Source organism: Amblyomma maculatum, chromosome 1 (assembly GCF_055883805.1).
Source record: "Amblyomma maculatum isolate TAMU_Amacu chromosome 1, ASM5588380v1, whole genome shotgun sequence".
Lineage (NCBI taxonomy): Eukaryota > Metazoa > Arthropoda > Arachnida > Ixodida > Ixodidae > Amblyomma > Amblyomma maculatum.
In genome coordinates, this window is record NC_139344.1 from 42,010,117 (window position 1) to 42,025,733 (window position 15,617).

The 15,617-nt window shown below is 44.9% G+C and overlaps 1 protein-coding gene across 8 annotated transcripts in view; it reads left to right on the forward strand.

Moving 5' to 3' along the window:
• Positions 1-15,617, forward strand: part of Piezo (piezo type mechanosensitive ion channel component) — a 146,900-nt gene that overhangs the window by 113,959 nt on the left and 17,324 nt on the right. For all 8 annotated transcript variants that reach the window (XM_084588011.1, XM_084588014.1, XM_084588012.1 and 5 more), the window contains 6 exons: positions 6,184-6,393; positions 7,620-7,687; positions 9,461-9,532; positions 10,292-10,910; positions 13,444-13,504; positions 13,634-13,697. In XM_084588011.1, coding sequence (XP_084444137.1) covers positions 6,184-6,393; positions 7,620-7,687; positions 9,461-9,532; positions 10,292-10,910; positions 13,444-13,504; positions 13,634-13,697 — 1,094 coding nt within the window. The remainder of the gene's footprint in view (positions 1-6,183; positions 6,394-7,619; positions 7,688-9,460; positions 9,533-10,291; positions 10,911-13,443; positions 13,505-13,633; positions 13,698-15,617) is intronic.

Consider the following 15,617-nt stretch of genomic DNA (forward strand, 5'->3'; position numbering starts at 1 on the left):
GGCGGTCTCCCCGGCAGAAAGTAGAACTGCGTGCGTGGTCAACTGCCGAAAAGCGCGAGACATTCACGAGAGGCACGCATGTCTCGGACTGTCGTTACACCAGGAGGAACGAGAAACCCGCGGCGATGTAGCTGCGGGAGACTGGGAGGCAGCGGGGGCGGCCGGTGTGCCCTCCACGCAACCATCCTCCCTAGCATCACGCTAATAAACTCTCGTAATAATTACGTGGTGCCGTTAGAATGGAACAAGGGATTCATGTGTATCCCCATGTCCCCCTTCCTTAAAACCGCCGTACTGCTAAAAGTAGTCGTGTTCACTGAGAGATATACCGAGTGGGGCCAGCTAACATCCGTTAATTTTCAAACCCATTTAAGAAAAGTGCCAATATATAAAAGTTGTAGACAGCTCACAGCCACCAGTGCCGCTGGAGAGGGCCATGGGTGCTGGGCAGGAAGGCAGGGCCAACGACCACTGCAGACGACCACAGAGCCAAGGGCGCATGTGCGATGACCGCAGCAACCGCAGATCCCATTGCTTCACTGTCAGTCGGCCGGAACAGCCTGCTAGGGACTCTAGGGCGGCGAGCAGGCCGAAGGCAATTACGCAGTCCGTCGTCCCATTGCGTAACTTACGGCAGGCCTCCCCTCAGCAGGCCAACCACTCGCTCTTGGCTTGCCTCTTTTTCCTTGTGGCACTGTCGCAGTCGAGGGTGAGCGCAGTGGGGTGCTAAGCTGCTCCCGCTGGTGAAGCTGTGGCTGTGGGTCCCGAGTGGTGCCAAGGCAGCCTCCTTGCTGCAGCTTTCGTTGTGGTAAACACAGGCGCCCATTCCATGAACTCCAGCTCGCTCGCTCTGTGGCTGATTGGAAATAGTTTTTCTTTCCCGTTTAGCGGTGACTGGATCCAGGAATCCGGCCATCCTCCGAAAGGCTTGGCTCTCGATGCCCCAGCGGCGGTTGCTACGTCTACCGGCTCCCCTCCCGGTGGCTACAAGGCTGTCATTTCCCTAGATAATGTTTTTTTTTTTTTATTTCAAACCTACCTCCACTCGGTTAATGTGGCAAGTTGAGCGTGTTGGTACATAGTTCTCAGAAAATAGCAACGCAAAAAAGACTGGCACAAGGACAAGATGACAAGGACGGGTGCTGAACTTACAGCAGTTTTTATTTTGGAAGAACACTCTTATATACATTCTGTATAGCCAATGACTAGCGTTCATGCATGCGCAAGTAGTTTAGCTCTTTTTGGGAAAGGGTAATAGAGGCAGTGCTGACACAGCCCTCTCCCGGACTATATATCTGTTAAGATTCTGCTATTTCTCTTGTGACGCTTTGTTTGCTCTTTCTAGTTACCAAGGTGTTATCGAGTGCAGGTGAACAATCCTGGCAGGTAAGACAATGACTTGCAAGAAAACCTTCAAAAATCTTTTCCCTCGCGTGTATTTGGACGTTCCTGGCATGATCTCATAACCTCTCGTTCATGCATCTCCCAGTTTGCCCAACATACATTCGGTAAACCACCTTCTGCGCATCCAACAAAAGGCAACCTGTGTTTTTTTGCCACGCTGCTGGGTTGCCTCCGGATCAGTTATCCTGCAAAGTTTGGACAGCTTGTGAGGAGCAGAGAACACTACTTTCACGTAACGCTGGGCTACCTTTTTCAGATTGTGCGACAGTGTGTGTATGTGAGGTATCACTGCTACTTCCTGCCTACGCTGTGCACGGGCATCACACATTTGTGCCTTACTGCGCATCTTTTTCAGGAAGCCTTCAGCGACTGAAACCAGGAGGTGGTGAGGGTACCCAGCGTTCAGCAGTCTTATGGCTTGACAGTCAAACACTGCTGATATAAGCTGCGGGCAAGTTTTGCCAATAGCGCTTTTGAGGCACGACATGGCAATACAGTAAAACCTCATTACAAGAGACACTCAAGGGACCCGAAAAAAATCTCTTGTAAACAAGGTCTCTTGTAACCAAAAATTCTAAAAGCACTGTGTTGATCAGTTTACTGCACATCAGCATATAAATGCATTCACACGAATTAACAGGAAATTGTTCAGGAAAGCTTAAAGAAGTTGTTCATACTAGTATGTATGTTTGCGAGTGCACAGTGTATTCCTTCCCAAATTCTGGAGGTAAATCACTTCACTTTGCAAGCCTTCCTGTTGCTCTAATACCTTTGAAGCACTTTTACATGCTCGTCACCCTCAGATGATTCACAAAGAGAAAGACATCAGGATTCTAAGCTTTCATCTTGAGGAGTTAAAAATGCTGGATGTCTTTCATGCATTTTAATTTGCTTCGTAAGTGACAGTATGCGATGCCCGTGGCTGAAACAGCGGGGTCGTTTTGACATTCCAATCATGGGGAAGCACTCCTCAGTTCCTGACATATACAGCAAAAAGGACACTGATATGGAACAGAATTTAGCTAAGGGAATCTGAAGTGCATCATGTACGAGCTGGTATGTTCTAGATGCATTGCATGGGCACACCTGGGTTGTGTCTCTTCGAAATAGTGAAGAATTTACTCCAGGGACCTGAAAAAAATGTCCTTAGTAACAGAGTGCCTCTTGTAACCATGTCTCTTGTATGCAATGTTGTTAACGTGGCAGACATAGGAAAACCAACCAAACCATTTTCAACTGTCTCTTATAACAGAGCGTCTCTTGTAACAGTGTCTCTTGTAACGAGATTTAACTAGCTCGTTTAACGAGCTTCGAGTGGCAGAAGTGGTTTGTTGACACGCGGTTCATAACACCAGCAGACACCATTATCTTTAAAGTGGAACCGAATATCTAGTAACCTAATTTAGCCATCGACTGATTCGAACGCAGCCATATTGAATCCTCTGCGAGTCGCAGTCTAAAACAACTAAAAAATCATTAACATAATGAAAAAAAGGTGTTTTCGAAAGAGATGGTGTGTGCTTGCTCTGGAAGCAAAATGCACTGAATATCAACAGAGCGTCCCATCCATATTCAGCATAAGATATTACTCCCTGCACATTGGTCAGAGTGCGCCTGCCGTGAGCACAAGTTGTAACAAGACACAATGCTCGAAATGCCGAACCTGGCCTCTCGCTGCAGCTGCCTGCTGGTGGTGGAGAGCGTTCTCCTCTGGCCGCGCAGCGGGGCTCTGATTGCGGTACCCTTTGTGTAAAGCCTAGCTCCGCCATCTTTGCTTGCAGCTCTGTCGCACGCCGGTGTGTGCCCGACGCAACATCAATGGCATTGTTGCAAACATAGAATAAGTTCTACCCATTCGACAACTTCAGCATGCACATCACTAGGCAGCAAAAGGACACAACTTGAAGCAAGTCTTAGGGCCGCTCGCATGTCCAGCAACACACACGTCGTTCGATATGTAGCTCATCTCAGCGTGGCGTTGCCAACCTCGAAGGACTCATGTGTATCCTTCTCGTGGGGAAAAATGGTTGCGCAAGGGCTATCGGATTACAGCAGGCACGGATCCAACGCGCTGACAGCAATACAAGCTTTGTTCGAGCGCCCGCATAGGCAGCAATACTAGCATGCCCTTATGTGCACCACGGCCATGTCGCTCGGCTCCTAGAGCCCATTGAACACTTGCGGACAAAAAAGAAAAAAAAGGATCCTACCGCTGTTCCTTCTCAAGCTCCCTTTGGCTGATTAGGTTCCTCACTGCACTGATGCAATTAAAATAGTCACCGCTTACACCCAGGTAAACTGGGTAGTAAGACCCCGAGACATTCGCGAGAGGCGCGCACGTCTCGGACTGTGGAGAAAAGTTCTCCGAGTAACGCCGGAAGGAAAGAGGGAAACCCACGGCGACGCAGCTGCAGGAGACTGGGAGGCAGTGGGGGTCGGCCGGTGTGCCTTTCTCGCAACCATCCTCCCTAGCAGTGCGCACATAAACTCTCATGATAATTCAGTTCAGTTCAGTCGTTCAGTCGTGTCCGATTCTTCGTGACCCTATAGACCATGTTTGCCACGCTTTCTGGTCTCTCACTATCTTCCTAACATCACATAACTTTATCTGCAGCGCCTCGAGGATGCAATCTAACCATCTCGTTCGCTGCCTACCCCTTCTCCGGCAACCCTCAACCTTTCCCAACATCAAATCTTTCTCCAGAGACTCCTCTCTTCTCATCAGATGACCAAAGTATCTGAGCTTGAACTTTAGAATTTGACCCTGCAATGAGCAGTCAGGGTTTATGGTCGACAGTATCGACTGATTTGATCTTCTGGCAGTCCAAGGAACTCTCAAGAATCTTCGCCAGCACCACAATTCAAATGCGTCAATTCTTCGGCGGTCAGCCTTCTTCACAGTCCAACTCTCGCATCCATACATCACAACTGGAAAGACCATAGCACGAGTTATACGGATCTTGGTTGACAGACTAATGTCTCTGCTCTTTACTAGGCGGTCAAGGCTAACCATGGCTCTCTTTCCCAGAAGCAGGCGTCTCCTTAATTTCATGGCTGCAGTCTCCTTCCGGGGTAATCTTGGAGCCCAAGAGAAAATTTGTCACAGCTTCCACTTCTTGTCCCTTGATGCTCCAGGACTTGATAGGGCAAGACTCCATGATCTTTGTCTTTTTAATGTTCAGTTTAAGCCCAAACTTCTCACTCTCTTCTTGTACGCGCATCAGAAGTCTCTTGAGTTCCACTTCACTTTCTGCCATTAAAGTGGTATCATCCGCATATCTAAGGTTGTTGATACGTTTTCCAACAATCTTCACTCCAGCTGAAGACTCGTCCAGACCGGCCTTCCTCATGATGCACTCTGCATATAGGTTAAATAGGCAGGGCGACAGTATGCAGCCTTGTCTCACTCCTTTCTCAATCGGAAACCAATCAGTAAGACCGTGCCCAGTTCTGACTGTGGCCTCTTGCCCTTCATACAGGTTCCTGAGGAGACAGATAATTACGTGCGGCCATTATAAAGGGACAGCGGATTCATGTGTATCCCCACTAACAATGTTGTCATGCGGGGAAGCCAGAGTTTGGTGCACTGGTCATCATACGGAGAAGCCATCCTTGTTGACTGAAATTTATGGTGGCTCTGGCGTGGCCTGCATCAGAGTTAACGAGACAAATGTACCAACTGCACCCTAGTTTAGCTAAGTTATTATTGAATTTGAACTTTTCCCAAACTCCATGCACAGCTGCTTTGACATGAACCACAATCCCAACAGCACTTGTGCCACGTGGTGCAAGATGTGAGGTAAGAGCAGCACAAACTCCCACGCTGTGACCTGTACCTACCAAATATTTGAAGCACATGCCTGCGCCCACGTAGCAGCACGTGAAGGTGTGCTCAATGCGCCCCTCATTTCGATGCCTGGCACGCAGTGGCATTCGGTGCGTGGGTGTACCTCATGGTTTGCCACACCCATGGTGAGTGATGGGCTGCCAGGATGCTGGCAGGCACCACACATCTCTGCGGGAGGCACGCTGCTTGTGTGGATACGCAATATTCATGCTTCTGGGTTATAGTGCAGCTCATCTGTTCTCATGTTTGATATGTCAAATTATTGATATATGGAACTATTTAATGATCTCCTTTCATTTTGATAATACCCGGCCGGGACCAATTGTAATAAATTGGGCTTCTCAAGGAAGTTACAAACCTGTGGCTCAATTGGTTTCTTAGTATCCTTGCTGAAAATTAGTGGTGTAAAAATGGCCCTGCTGTTATTTGTTAATGCCTGGTTGCCCCTTTTAAATAGTACTTGAATTACTATGTTGAATTCCTTTGATGTGGCTTCGTAATGTTATTCAGGCCCTAGCGAGTATTTTCAGTGCCAAACGAAGCCACAGGATATTGGCGGGGATATCCACTCGAGGTGGAAAGAAGTGTCCGTCGTAGATTGTGGAAAGCAGAAAAAAAAATGGTTCCAGTAAAAAAAAAAAAAAGTTTTTATGGAGGCATCTTTGTGAAGAGGTTTGCTTCACATTCTTTTGTTGTATATTTTCAACATCGGGCACCTCTTACAAAACGGAACGTATCTGCTCTAAATTGACTTTGTACCTGCTACAAAGCCTGCTCCAAAATGCTTGTGGCCGTTGCCAGTGCTAAAGGCGCAGTTTAATTGTGAGCACAGCTGCCGTGCAGCATGAATGGTATACTTGTAGTCTGCTGTCGGACTCGTGTGTCCTGCGTGGAATGGTGATGCAGTCCTTGTGTGTGCGCCTACATTCTAGGTGATAGCTGGAGAAATACCTCCACCGGACTGTCAGCCACTGCCAGCAGAGGACACGTATGCGGAGAGGATACGCAGCCTCCTGGCTTTTGGCTGGGCTCTCGTGGACAGCATGCTGATAAGTGCCACTGCCAAGCTCAATTCAGTCTCCCGCGACTATCGTTACGTGGCACGGAAGCTTGCTGATGAGAAGCGCGTTGTCAAGGCACAGGTGAGCAAAGTGTGCGTGCACACTAGAGATGTTGTGCAGTGCAGCATTACAATTAAAGTTCAGTGAAAAAGAAGTAGATAAGCTCATTCACAAGGTATATGCAAAGAATTGTTTTTGATGTCATTTTTTAAAAATGGGGTCTTTGAGTATATGAACAGCTTTCGGTAGAGTAGTACCAGTGCTGGCGGACATCTAAAGAGAAGTAAATAATGTTAACAGTTGAGCTGGTTAACTAAATTCTAATAAAGTTATAACTATTACAAATTGACACTGGGCTGTTATTAGAGATTTGTAGTAGACCATTAGGTTTCAGAATTTTGAAAATGTGATTACAGTTGGTGCTGTGACTCCACAAATTTTGGCCATTTCTTTCGGCATTCGAAACTCTCATGCCAGTTATACACGCATAGCGGTGTCCATCAAATTGCTTCACTCGGTGAAATGCGTGCTGTGTGACCTTCTTTGTCCCACCTGTACTATCTGCACTGCACTACTTGCCACGATTCAGTGCTCCTGCCAAGGTGGGGACAAAAACATAGCACATTTGAGTGATACAGATATCGCTTGGCAGAAGGTCTTAAGCACCAAAGAAACTTATCAACACATTCATTCCATCAACAGCAGGGCCGAACGTAACTGAAATCTCTTCCTTATCATCTTTGGATGTTCCACCCCCTTGCACTTATGTACTGTCTGTCACCCTTGTGTAGAGCACCTGGAAGATGCACTTCCCTGCAAACAAGGCCAGATCTCGCTGCAGTTGTCAAATTGCAGAGGCAACACTCGATCGGAGGTAGTGCCAGAGAGACCCGCAAGCAAGACAGACATGAACAACTTGCACAGAAATCAGGGGCCAGTGTTGCATTTTGGATTTTGTTAACTGGCATGGTCTGCTTGAGCGCTCTACACAAGTGTGACACAAATTGTACTTTGGGAAGCCACCGCAGAGGCTAACTGATCGCAGCAATCTTGCTTTCAATGCTGCATTCCCCAGACATAGATCGGTAATATTTGAGCTTATAATTGTAGTCCTTACATGCTTAGCCCCCTTAGCCTGAGACACTATGATGAAGAAACTCCTGCATTTTCCCCTTTCATGTCATGTCCCTTCTGGAACAACTAGCCAATGTTTTTATGTGTGCGTGCATGTGGGCGGGCGGGCGAGAGCTTTTGTGCAGTGCGAGGCTCAGACCTCATCTGAGTCCTCATTCTTTGTTTCTCTGCAGTTTGTTCATGGCCTTGCCACAACACTAGGTGAGCCCGCTGCAAAAAGCAGGAAGTTCCACTTTCATGAGTAAGTGCTGCGCCTTCTGCTTCTGTTCGTCAATTCAGTCTGCACTTATAGCTGTTAATTTGAGGATACTTATTTGCTTTTTGGGGCTGCAGACGTGTTTTGTGGTCTAAATCAGTGGGATCCTGCTGTCCAAACAGGAGAAACAGCTTAATGTTAGCAGCATAAACTGCAAAACTTCGCTGCACCTTCCAAATTTTTCCTGTGTGAATTGATCCTTAGTGCTTATCGGTATGACCTTTCTTGTTTCTTGTATATCTTAAGCACTGGGCCACAGTAACTGTGTAGTTAACGTGCACAAATGCCGATTCTAAGGATGTGGTTTCCAGCCCAGCCAATTCTGGCTCGGACAATGCATACGCACGAGAGAAAAAAAAAACACACATTTAGGTACGTCTTCGCACTTCCGAAGTGGTGAGTGTGGTACAAATTGAAGTGCCTACAAGAAAAATGTCCCAGAGAAACAACGCAACACTATTTTTTGGTTGCTCTCAATTCTTAAGACACCAGGACAAATAACTCGTGCTCAGATGTAAAATCTGATTTCAACTGCGTAGCGATCTGTTCATTTGATCTATTTTTGAGCTCGCGTCTGTGATACCTCCAGTTCGTTACATCCCACAAGAACTGCTCCTCGTTGCCCACCGTGATAGTGTGCCTTCTTTGGCGAAAACAACAGCGGAATGTTTGCTCAGAATCTTTTGCCGGCACCTACACAGTCATCGCTGGCTGTTTCACCACATGACATACTTTGGCAGACAGCATTGCAATGAAAGGAAATGTTTTGCAAACTATGTTTGCAAGCACGAAAGGCACAAAACTGGTCAGTTGCCGCACTGTGTGTGCTTTGTTGTCACCAGGAAATTTGCCCAGCCACCAAACAGGCCGAACAGCATTGGCGAAAGCTGTTCCTGAGTTCTTGTTACACCAAAAGCTGTCAGATAGAGGCAACGTTGCAGCAAACTATCTTGTTTCTGTGCAGTTTTTGCAGTGTGAAAAGTTGCTGGGGGGCTGACTTAAGCAGTTTGGCGATGACTCACTGGTGAACATGGTTTTCTTTTTTTTTTTTGGCAGTATTGTTTCCGCATTGTGAATCGGCCTTAAGCAAGCCAAATGTAGCGCACGTCTACTACTACCTGCGTAAAGAAAAAAACGCTGTCACAATATTGAGGGACTTCACAGGATTCGCATCCTTCTACCACACCCCAAGCCTGTTGGCTGCCATTGGTGGTTCTTTTTTTTTTTTTCTTCATTTAGTGGTAGATATTTGCAGTAAGGAGGATGGCGCTTATAGCTACAGCTTACTCACTAAAATTATAATGCATAACGACAGCTGCAGAGCGCCTGCTAAACAGAAGTGCAATAAGGGCTTATTCACAGAAGTGCACATTAAAGTGGAATCAGTGGGAGTACTGAGTTGCTGCACAGTATCATTGGACATGATGACTTGCACATGATTGAAACTCACTCAATTTGGAGATTTTCATGTATGGCCTTCTTCACTGCAGGCAAGACTACAGTAACTTGCACTCGCAGTGCGATGCACTTCCAAAATGTTCCCCTTTTTTTTTTTTTTTTAAAGTGCATCAAAGTAAGTTAGCCTGAGGTCAGTGTTGTAGCTTAGCTTACTTACTTTACTGTAGCTTAGCTTGCTGCACTTTTCGTTGCAATTAAACACTTCAAGGTGCACTTTTCCAGATATTTTTATTTGTTTGTTATTGTTGGCTGTATTAGATTGAATTTCACTGTATTTTACCCACCCATTTATTATTACAGGCACCCAGCTACAGATGCCCACCATCCACAGCCTGCAATTGACAAGAAAGCTAGTGAGGAAATGCTGCTGAGGTGTGTGAAATTTGGCACTTGTCACCCAAAATTGGTTTGTTTTATGTGTAAGCCTTGCTTGACATACATTCATATTTAAAAGGTTTTGATTTGTGCAGTTTCATTATAGGACAGTGTAGCAACATGAAATGATATTTGTTAGGTTTCTAGCGCCATACAAAATGCTGTAGCGCCTTCCTCTGACTGCGCCAAGAGCGCGGCCAACGCACGGCCGCTGAAAGAAGATAGCTGTTCTGTCCTGGCCTAGATCCATGTCAGCTGTCTTGTCCTTCGGCCTGCAAAGCGCTGTGATGCCATCCACTGAAAAACCATGCAACGGGTAGCCTCGATTTGCTAGTTCAGAGGCTGAAGACAGGCCGATATTCCTAATGGATTTGCGCTGGCAGTTAATAAATTGCTGATAAACGAGAGAAAGAGGCCTCGTGGAACAAAGTACTGAAAAAGCACAAAATTCACCTAGCCAAAAGTAATTCTTGAATTCATAGCGCAATTCGAAAACAGCATCAAGCGGACATGGTACTTCAGTGGTATTCCTGTGCCTTGAAAGCTTTATCACTTGTAGTACACATTGTAAAACCTTGTTGAGGCCCGCAGTGACGAGCTTTTTGGCTGCTTGCTTAGCATAGAACTTATTTAGGATCTGCTGTTCCATGAGAAAGTAATTACTGTATGCAGCACCCATAAACGCAAGCTTGAGAAGACAGTTTGTTGTTTTCTAAGATAACCTGATATTTTCTACTCCTTTTTTCTTGTTTGCAGTGGAAGCTTGGAAACTGGGGACAGTCCTGATAAGCATGATATTCACAAGCACCGACCATCTTTAGTGCGTTTCTTGATTGCGTGCTACTATGCCATTGTGTCACGATCCGAAGTTGTTTGCTACCTGGTTATCGTTCTCAACCAAATGAAGTCGGCCAGCCTGCTCTCGTTGCCACTACCTCTGATGGCATTTCTCTGGGGCTCACTGTCGGTGCCACGCCCAACAAAGACCTTCTGGATCACAATCATCACCTACACTGAAGCCATTGTGGTTGTCAAATACCTGTTCCAGTTTGACTTCTTTGACTGGAATGACTCGGTGCCCGTGAACAGACCATTTGACCCACCACGCATCCTGGGCATTGAGAAGCGCAAGGAGGATAATGACTATGCACTTTATGACCTGCTGTTGCTCTTGCTGGTGTTCTTCCACCGCTTCATGCTCAAAAGTCTTGGTCTCTGGAAGGACACAGACCGAAGCGTCAGTGTTTCTGCCATCCAGCAGCAGGAGCCAATGTCAAACGAGGAACAGTACTACACAGCAGCCAGGCGGCCTTCCGAAGCCGCACCAGGTTTGCTCGCGCATGTGCCACCTGATCAGCAGCCTGGAACCAGCGGGGTAAGTCTGCCTAATTACTATTCACAGTGTAATAATTCTTTGGTAACAAAACTCTGCAGGGAGCAGCGCAATAAAACATTTCGGAAACATAATTGATGCTAGACAGGAGCTGATTAAAGTTGTCTTGCAAACATCTGAGCACCAGTGTAATGAAAATGACGCAGGATTGTGAGAAGTTATATTGCCTCCACCTGTTGTGCTGCGGCATATTGTTATACCTTAACAGAAGTTAGCTGGTGCACCTGGTATATTACTCAGTCATGTTGTTAACAGCTGTATACAGTCAGAATATTTTTATTGTTCAATTTAATAATACAATAAATTGAAGAAAATGAACTTTCTAGTTATATTGTTTCCAGTAAAAAATTCTGTGCCATATTATAGTCATTAACAACGCCTTATTATTTAGATTTTATTTTTATGCATTATAGATGTTATTTCTGTGTTGGAGAGAAAGCCTGCAAAATATGAAACATCTTGTGTGGTCTTGAGCTTGTATGCCTCGACAGCAGCACTCTCGATCTTAGAATTCATGAATATAGCCACGTTCTCTAGTGATGCGAGTGTGAAGGGGGTGAAAATGAATTGAAGTAACGGCTTTAACTTGGACATGTTCATTACGAACAGTAGCAGCTGCATTGGTTCCCACTAGCTACAAGTGGGCCGAAATGCTAAGCAGCATTCCTAGTTGCCGGATCGCAACTCATATCTGGAGTCTTTGCACTGTGGCATATTGCTGTGGAACTGGACTTTTTTTTCTGTCCTGACAGACTGCTAAGAATGCTGCTTAGTGTTTTGGCCTGTGTGCTGCTATCAGGAACCAGTGCACCAGCTATTTCCGCATTGAACACAGCCAGGTCACAGGTGTTGCTTTCAATTTTGCTGCCAGCACCCAGCACTTCTCCCTCCGTCCCAGCATGGTACCGCAAAACACAAGATGACTAATGTAAATTTTTTTCAATTTATTTAATAATTCATTTCAACAAAATATAAAACCTGTCTGACTTTAGTTAATTGCAGGCTCATTTTTTTAGGGCAGAATGGCTGTATATTTAGTGATGGCAGTACCAAATCTTAACCATATAGTAAGAGACATAGTGGCCATAGTACTACGAAAATTCCTTTTACACCTTAGGTTGTCAAAAAAAAATTGGTACAGCACTAGCAGGCAGAGAAGAGCTTCCTGATGGACAGCAGTTGACTTTTTTTCAGCACCTTCCATGCTTGTGTGAAGTGCTTTAAACATTCCCTTTTTGCGTTCTGTATATGTGAGCACTGAGTACATGAGTACATTGCAAGATTTGACTTACTGAGGCATCACTAAAGTAAATTCGCAAACTATCATATCATTTAGTGTACGCAGCTCTGCAAATTAATCTCTGTCATTTAAAAGCAGTTAAGAAAATGAGGGTGGCGTTGCGGCTCGTGAGTGGTACCCAATTCAGGGGATGTGAAACATGCAAACAACTCATATATGCATTCTTCAACGCCTACACCTAAATACTCCTCACCGCTGCCCAATCGTTTTTCTCTACCACATCAGACATTCTCCCGCATGCCCAAATGGTCCTAAACACTGTGCTAACTTAGAACACTGCATGTTTTCCTGCCCTGTTGCAATTCAGTCACTTTACTTCCCGTACCCTTCTCCCCCAATGTGGCGGGCTTGGTTAGTCTCTGACGAGCTGAAAGACCAGTTGGCCTTGGTGACCCTGCCCTAGGACATTCTCGGCGCTTAATACTGTGTTTCATTAAAGTTGTTTCTTGTTTCCTTCTCCTCCTTGCAACGTGTATTGGGTGCTACGGCAGGGTTCATTAGCATGACACAATACACGAGACTCCTAGAATTGATAATGTATCAGTAGTGGAGTTGCTTGCATAAACATTCAACATTTCCTCAGTGCGACAGTCACAGCCTTTGGACAAAGACTCTTATGCAGTTGAAGAATCACATAGAGCTGTAAATTTTGCCGGCCACCGAAGTGTTTGCCAGGCAAGCATATTCATAGAGATTTGTGCATCCAGCCTACAGCAACAGACTTGGGGAATGACTTTTTTTTGTTGGAAAGTAGATCTGCAGGGAAGGAAGGGTTGAGAATGAAGGAAGCCATGGAAATATCAGTCAGGATCAACCTGTCATCTTGTTTGAATATGGTTTAAAAGCCATTAGAGGTACGTGTTTGTCTTTTTGTTTGTTTGTTTTTTGTGGTAAAATAGCTGTAGGGCATTTATAACAGCACCTGCCAAGGTTAAAGCCAATCAAGGTACAGCTGTGCAGCCAGCTACTGCCATATCATTATGAATGGGTGCACAAGAAGGCATCCTTATCCACAGAGTCAGTAGGGGGGGGGGGGGGGGGGGTCGTTCTACTAATACTAATTGAAAGGTGTGCCATGTAGGCTCCATAAAAAAAAAAAAAACTGAGAATGAAACAAGAAAAATGTTTTTGTGGTGTCGCAGGTAATTTTTAGTCAATGTTTCTATGTCCAGTGCTAGAAGTGTACTTAACAATTTTGCTCTTTACTCGTTTCAGATTCTAGACCTGGCAGCCCCACCATTAGACACTGCTTCGACAGGGTCAAGGTGCTATGATGGTGAGTCATAAACACTGGTACCCATGCATAAAAAATGCAGTGTCTTTTCTAAAGTGCTGGGTTAGGTTAAAGGTGGAAAAATTTTTTTACAAGTCTGTAGTACTTTCCTTACTGCTGCCTTATTTTCAGATGTTCTGTCTGGACAGGGTGTCCTGGATGAAAGCTTTATTCATTTGAGCAAAATATTTGATGGGTGAGTGCACGTCTGCAGTTTACCTGACCTCTGCATCCTACTGAAAACTGTTGGGAGTTCATGTGTGACTGCTTGTTTGAATGAAAAGGTTGCCCAGTCTAGGTTACCAACTGACATTTTTTTTTTTTTTTTTTTTTTTTCTGATTAAAAACTGCAGAATTATTTCAACTGACTTTCAGTGTGGAATGGTATGTAGCAAACAGAAAGGAGTTGCATAGGCTGTAACTGTATTGGGAACCCTTTTAAGAACTGTTGGATGTAGAGACAACCATAATGCAGTGTACAGGCTATGCAGCTTAATAGTATGCTTTGCTGTCACAGTTGAATTCATGAATGCGTGAGTGACCTTTCTTCAGTGTGTAAAATGTTTCTTACTTCGAGACTTTTTTCAAATCCATCTTCGGCATATTTAGTCATCATTTTTAGTTCATCAAGAATTATGGATCATTTTTTATGCTTAGAGTATTTTCGGCTGGCTTTGCACTGTGAACACCTCTACAGTGAATTTTCCTGTGCCATGAAGGAATTTAGGCATCCCCCAAGGATAGGTGTGGGGGAATACAGTGTTCAAAACAGTGTTCAAAATTATGGTGTGTGTGCATGTGTCTGTGAGGGGGGGAGGGGGGGGGTTGCTGTTCTGACACTGCATTCCGAGGACACTAAAATATGTATCTTCTGTTAAGTGTGTTATTTGTATCATGGTCATAATCGAAAAGAAACCGCGTGTTCCTTCCCTGATATTCTCAAGACCTAGCAGACACCGGGGTTGCACCAAGGCCAGAAACACTCAACAGTAAAAGGATTAAGGAAACCTGTGATATTTCATCGAGATGTGGTCATTTGGTGGGCTACACCAATAATGGCAGGGCTTCACCTCAGGACTGTACTGCAGTTTGTTTTACCAATTTCCAGGGCCAAATTAAAATTATAAATTCTTCCTTGAATATTTTGGTGCTCAGCCTGTACAATATGAAGCAAGATCTTTGGATCTCCACTGTAATCTCGGGACATGTTTTGGCCAGCGGGCAATCATTTTAAAGATAAGGGCAAGGTGCATGTGACCCAACATGAGGTGGGTCCATCGTGGAAGTGGATTCAAGCAGCCAGTACCCACACTGTTGACATTGTGGAAAGTGAAGTACACGCGAGAAGGGTTTCTGCCAACAGACTTTGCTCTGCAGAAAGGCCTAGGGAGTTTTTTTGCACATTCAGTACGTGTTAAAGATGCATTCAAGGCAACCAGTGGATGGCTGAGGAGGTTTTGAAGTAGCGAGAGAAGAAACAGGTGCTCCACATGATCCTGTCAACAAGTAGTTGTGAGTCTGCCTTGCTCAAGGTGCCAAAGGAGCAGAGACAGTTGATATATTTAGCAGTGACCAAACTGGCAATCTTTATGAGCTTCTTCATAAAGAAACACTGCCACCTTTGCAATGATTTGCCTTTTGTGCAACGAGTCTAAGCAGTGCTTGACTGTGTTTTGTGTCCGTACAAAAATAAGCAGTGCCTTTCAAATAAGTCTCTTCAGTACACACTACATGCGGGTTTTCTTCTGCTGAACCTTTCACCAGGTTTTTTTCTGCTGCTACTTTGCTTCTATTGCGTAAGATATGGTGCGCGACCTTTAGAACAAACTCACTTGATATCACGAAAGATTATGGAGGTCCCAACACTTCACTTTTGCGGCGTTTACTTTTATTCTGTTTTTCAACTTGTTTATACTTTTTTGTCTTAGGTTTTGCAGTACTTTTTTTCTGTCATTTTTCTGAATTTATAGAGTAGCCTTTTCCAAGGAAGTAGCAACTTTAGGTTACTTTTAAGAAGATTTTTATTTGTTGATATAAATTGTAAATCATTGAATATGCTGGAGGAGGTTCCGGTATGCACTTTCTTTGTCAATATTGGCCATGTTGGTGGCAATTA